Source organism: Sitodiplosis mosellana, unplaced genomic scaffold (genome assembly GCF_009176505.1).
Source record: "Sitodiplosis mosellana isolate CC-2019 unplaced genomic scaffold, AAFC_SMos_1.0 Smas_scaffold_6197, whole genome shotgun sequence".
NCBI classification, from domain to species: domain Eukaryota; kingdom Metazoa; phylum Arthropoda; class Insecta; order Diptera; family Cecidomyiidae; genus Sitodiplosis; species Sitodiplosis mosellana.
In genome coordinates this window covers 4,219,603-4,224,133 of record NW_022601438.1, presented here as the reverse complement: position 1 = coordinate 4,224,133, position 4,531 = coordinate 4,219,603, and the positions used below count along the sequence as shown (strand labels likewise).

Sequence of the window (4,531 nt, the reverse complement as noted above, 5' to 3'; positions counted from 1 at the left end):
TCTCTCTCTCTCTCTCTCTCTCTCTCTCTCTCTCTCTCTCTCTCTCTTTTATTCGTGTCTGTTTTATACAGTTAAACCGACGCTACCCGATAATTACCAGGAGAAAACATGGGAGAAATTGCAAAAGGCTGTTGTCGCAATTCAAACATCGAAATCGATCGAATATTCGTTGGAAGAATTGTATCAGGCTGTGGAAAATATGTGTAGCCATAAAATGGACTCACAACTGTACACAAAATTGACTGCCTTGACCGAGTCGCACGTGAAGTTGAACATCAAAACCTTTTTCGCCGATACAAATGACAAATTGGTCTATCTGAAGAAAATGGATGAATGCTGGCAATCGCATTGTCAACAAATGATCATGATTCGAAGCATTTTCCTCTATTTAGATCGAACTTACGTGTTACAAAATCCAACAGTCCACTCAATATGGTGAGAACTAATCTCTTTTTCTCGCTTTTTATTTATGTTTCAACACTAATTGATCGTTCATTTTGTTTCGTTGCCATTTCTTACAGGGATATGGGATTAGATCTGTTCCGTAGTCATATTGCGATGAATAGCACCGTACAGAAACGAACCGTCGATGGTCTGTTGATGCTGATCGAAAAGGAGCGTAACAGTGATGCGGTCGATCGAACACTTCTTAAAAGCCTTTTGCGAATGCTGTCTGATTTACAAATTTATCAGGATGCATTCGAAAACAATTTCTTGATCGCCACAAAGAATTTATATCAAGCAGAAGGACAAAAGAAAATGCAAGAACTTGAAGTGCCCGACTATTTACAGCATGTCGATAAACGTTTGGCTGAAGAAAATGAACGATTGCTACATTATCTTGATCCAGTCACAAAGTATGTGATTAGACAAACATTTTTTTCTATCGCGATACAAACTATGTGTTTCGTGATGATGAATCTCTGTCATTTTTTCTCAAATTTTTGACTAAACGTACACATTTCTGTTGAATTTTAGGCATCAATTGATTTATACAGTGGAGAAACAGCTATTGTCCGAGCACTTAACCGGAATTTTGCACAAAGGCTTAGAAAATTTGCTGGAAGAGAATCGTCTCGCCGACTTATCGTTGCTGTACTCGTTATTTAGCCGGGTTAAAAACGGTTTAGTGGAACTCTGCATCAATTTTAATACATTTGTCAAGGTAATTACGATAGAAACAGACTAAATTTCCATTTTCGATTCTATACTCTCTTTGAAATGGAACTAATTGAGTCTCTAAATGGTTTTACAACAGAAAAAGGGTCGTACGATCGTCATCGATCCGGAGAAGGATAAGAGCATGGTTCAAGATTTACTCGATTTCAAAGATAAATTAGACAATATCGTGCGCAATTGTTTTGAACACAATGATAAATACGTGAATTCGTTGCGTGAAGCGTTCGAATTCTTCGTGAATCAGCGATCAAACAAACCGGCTGAATTAATAGGTAGGTGTATTGAAAGTCGAGATTTTTTTGACTTAATTGTTTTTAAATGATATTCCAATTCAAACCAATTGTGTTTTCCCATTTTGATTTCATGGTTTCTTCTCAATCCTCAGCTAAATATGTCGATATGAAATTGCGATCGGGAAATAAGGAGGCGACTGAAGAAGAATTGGAACAAATTTTGGATAAGATTATGGTATTGTTCCGATTTATTCACGGCAAAGATGTGTTCGAGGCGTTCTATAAGAAAGATTTAGCGAAGCGACTATTGGTGGGCAAATCGGCATCGGTGGATGCGGAAAAGAGCATGCTGTCAAAATTAAAACAGGAATGCGGCGGTGGATTCACATCAAAATTGGAGGGAATGTTCAAAGATATGGAACTGAGCAAAGATATTAACATAGCATTTAGGCAACATTGCGCCAATTTAGAGCGTGAATACACATCAATTGATTTAACTGTAAATATTCTAACGATGGGCTATTGGCCCAGCTACCCAGTGATGGAGGTCACGATGCCAACCCAATTACTAGAGCTCCAATCCGTTTTCAATAAATTCTACCTACAAAAGCATACAGGCCGTAAGCTACAGTGGCAACCAACGCTCGGCCACTGTGTACTGAAAGCCACATTCGATCAAGGGCCAAAAGATCTACAGGTTTCACTGTTCCAAGCGCTCGTTCTGTTGCTCTTCAACGACAATGATACACTCACATTCGAGGAAGTTAAGGCTGCATGTAACATTGAGGTAAGAAACAGAAAATGTTTCCATCTTCAATTCGATTGGAATGCAATTTTCGATTTTATCTCTTTTAGGACGGTGAATTACGGCGAACGCTTCAGTCATTGGCCTGTGGAAAGGCTCGTGTTATCACAAAAATCCCACGCGGTCGTGAAGTTGATGACAAAGACAAGTTCCTGTTTAACAACGAATTCACAAACAAATTATTCCGTATTAAAATCAATCAAATTCAAATGAAAGAAACCGTAAGTTTTGCTGATTGGGTTTGCGTTTGGTCTTTTCCTTTGGATTTTGATTTTTTCAATCATTCCTCTTCTCTCTGTCTTTCTTAATGATTTTATCATTTGATTGAATACCATCACTTGAATTGAACTTGAAAAATTCGATTGATTTTCTCCCTTTTTTCCAGACGGAAGAGCAAAAGGCGACCGAAGAGCGTGTCTATCAAGATCGTCAATATCAAATTGATGCAGCTATCGTTCGTATCATGAAAATGCGAAAGACATTGAGCCACAATCTTCTTATAAGCGAACTGTACAAACAATTGACGTTCCCAGTCAAAGTAAGTAATAACGATAAAAATGATTTCATTAATTCTATTAAATTCATCTCATCCATCTGTCTCAATGCCTTGATCAATTGCTTTGCAAATTATTCGCTAATCGAATTGTTTGTATTCCCTTCACAGCCGGCCGATCTGAAGAAGCGCATCGAATCGCTGATCGATCGCGACTACATGGAACGAGATAAGGATAATCAAAATCAATACAATTATGTTGCCTAAACATTCGATTATAAGCATCACTGACTATCTAACAATAGAATATTTACCGATGTTTACACACAAATACACAACAACAAATCGTTTTGATAATACAATACTAAAAAAATATTGATCCAAGTCAAAAAGGAAGGTTTACGAGTTCCATTTCAATTTCAAATTGCTAGCAAATAAAATTGAAGTTACCCAAAAGCCGTCTATTTTTCTCAACTCTCGTTCGTACTGCGATACGTCGATTCGAGCAAAAACAAAACAAAAAGACATTGAGTGTTTTTTTCCGTGTGACACATTTGACGTCATTATAAAAATAAGCGGTTTTTGGCATTTATTTTTGGAAGTTATTTTTTTTTCTCTAGAGACAAACGACATAAGAAGAACAAAGAAATTGGATGAAATTGGAATCATACAAAGCGACACCGAAATTTGGTTGCACGAACTCAGAATACAATAGGGACAGATAGCACTTAAATTGTCGTTCACAATATATCATATAATGATCGTTGAATTCGTGCTCAATAGAAGAAAAATCAGTGATTTTCCATCAGTAAACCAGTGTAAAATAAATAACTTTTTCTTTTAAAACAAAACAAAATATTTATTATTTAACGTAAAAGAAAACATGATTTATAAGGCAATATGAGGAAGTACATTGGGAGTACACACGTTGTTAAGCTAAGCAACCAATTTCTACCATGAACATTGCGCATCTTCTTATCTTTTTTTTCGAACATTTAACAAAACAGAAAAAACACACACACAAAAAAACAAACTATTCCTCATTGTACAATTTAAAACGAACATTAATAGTGAATTAAGTTGTCTCGGATGAGGAAACGATAGTTTTTAAGATGTAGCCAATAAAATGAATTTTAAGAAATTGGTCGTTTTTCTTTCGTATTTTTTTTGGAGATTTTAATGAAAAAATTCTAGATGAGATAGGCGAGAGTTATGAGAATTTCACCTACATGTGCCGAAATGAAACTATACTTATGTCCACTTCGGATCTGCTTAAGGGGTTGGGCGATATTTAACTGCATAGCTCAATGGTAGGTACTTGCTCAATGGTGCATACTTCCAAAAAAATTGAAGAAGAAATAACAGAAATTGTGACAACTCTGTCTCTCACACTACACGCGTGTGTGCAAGAAAGAATAAGAACAGAAAAAGAATCTTCAGAAGGAACATGAAAGACGCAGTCCAATTATGAAACAAAACCCATTTTGATGTAGTGCTTTGTTTATTGCAAATTTAAAAAAATCGAAACAGTTAAATAATCACAGAGCTTTAATCCTACTTCTATTATCTAGGAACAAGCATAAAATGTATATATTTTTTAAATATTTCTCAAATATTATATTGTCAGACATAAAATCGTTCCTTTAACAATGAATAAAAAATTCCTGTATATTTTGTTGGTTACTGTTTGAAAAAAAAAAACAACGGAGATTAGCTCATTTCAGAAGAAAATTCTTGCTAATTGTGCGGTGTTGTTGTTAATTTGAGGTAGATTTCGTGATTAACTAGGCTTTATTTGGTGCATCAACCTCCATCTTCGTT

The 4,531-nt window shown here is 35.6% G+C and overlaps 1 protein-coding gene across 2 annotated transcripts in view; it reads left to right on the top strand.

Moving 5' to 3' along the window:
- The window catches only part of LOC129577066 (cullin-4B), a 5,749-nt gene extending 1,898 nt beyond the window's left edge, over positions 1-3,851 (top strand). Inside the window, exons 2-9 of one of the 2 annotated variants that reach the window (XM_055463525.1) lie at positions 72-435; positions 522-857; positions 979-1,165; positions 1,259-1,451; positions 1,565-2,199; positions 2,268-2,438; positions 2,603-2,755; positions 2,882-3,851. In XM_055463525.1, the coding sequence (XP_055319500.1) occupies positions 72-435; positions 522-857; positions 979-1,165; positions 1,259-1,451; positions 1,565-2,199; positions 2,268-2,438; positions 2,603-2,755; positions 2,882-2,977 (2,135 nt within the window). In that variant the 3' untranslated portion in view covers positions 2,978-3,851. Of the gene's footprint in view, positions 1-71; positions 436-521; positions 858-978; positions 1,166-1,258; positions 1,452-1,564; positions 2,200-2,267; positions 2,439-2,602 lie in introns of both variants that reach the window. The other variant, XM_055463524.1, reaches the window with a different exon arrangement.
- Positions 3,852-4,531: the final 680 nt, after the last annotated feature.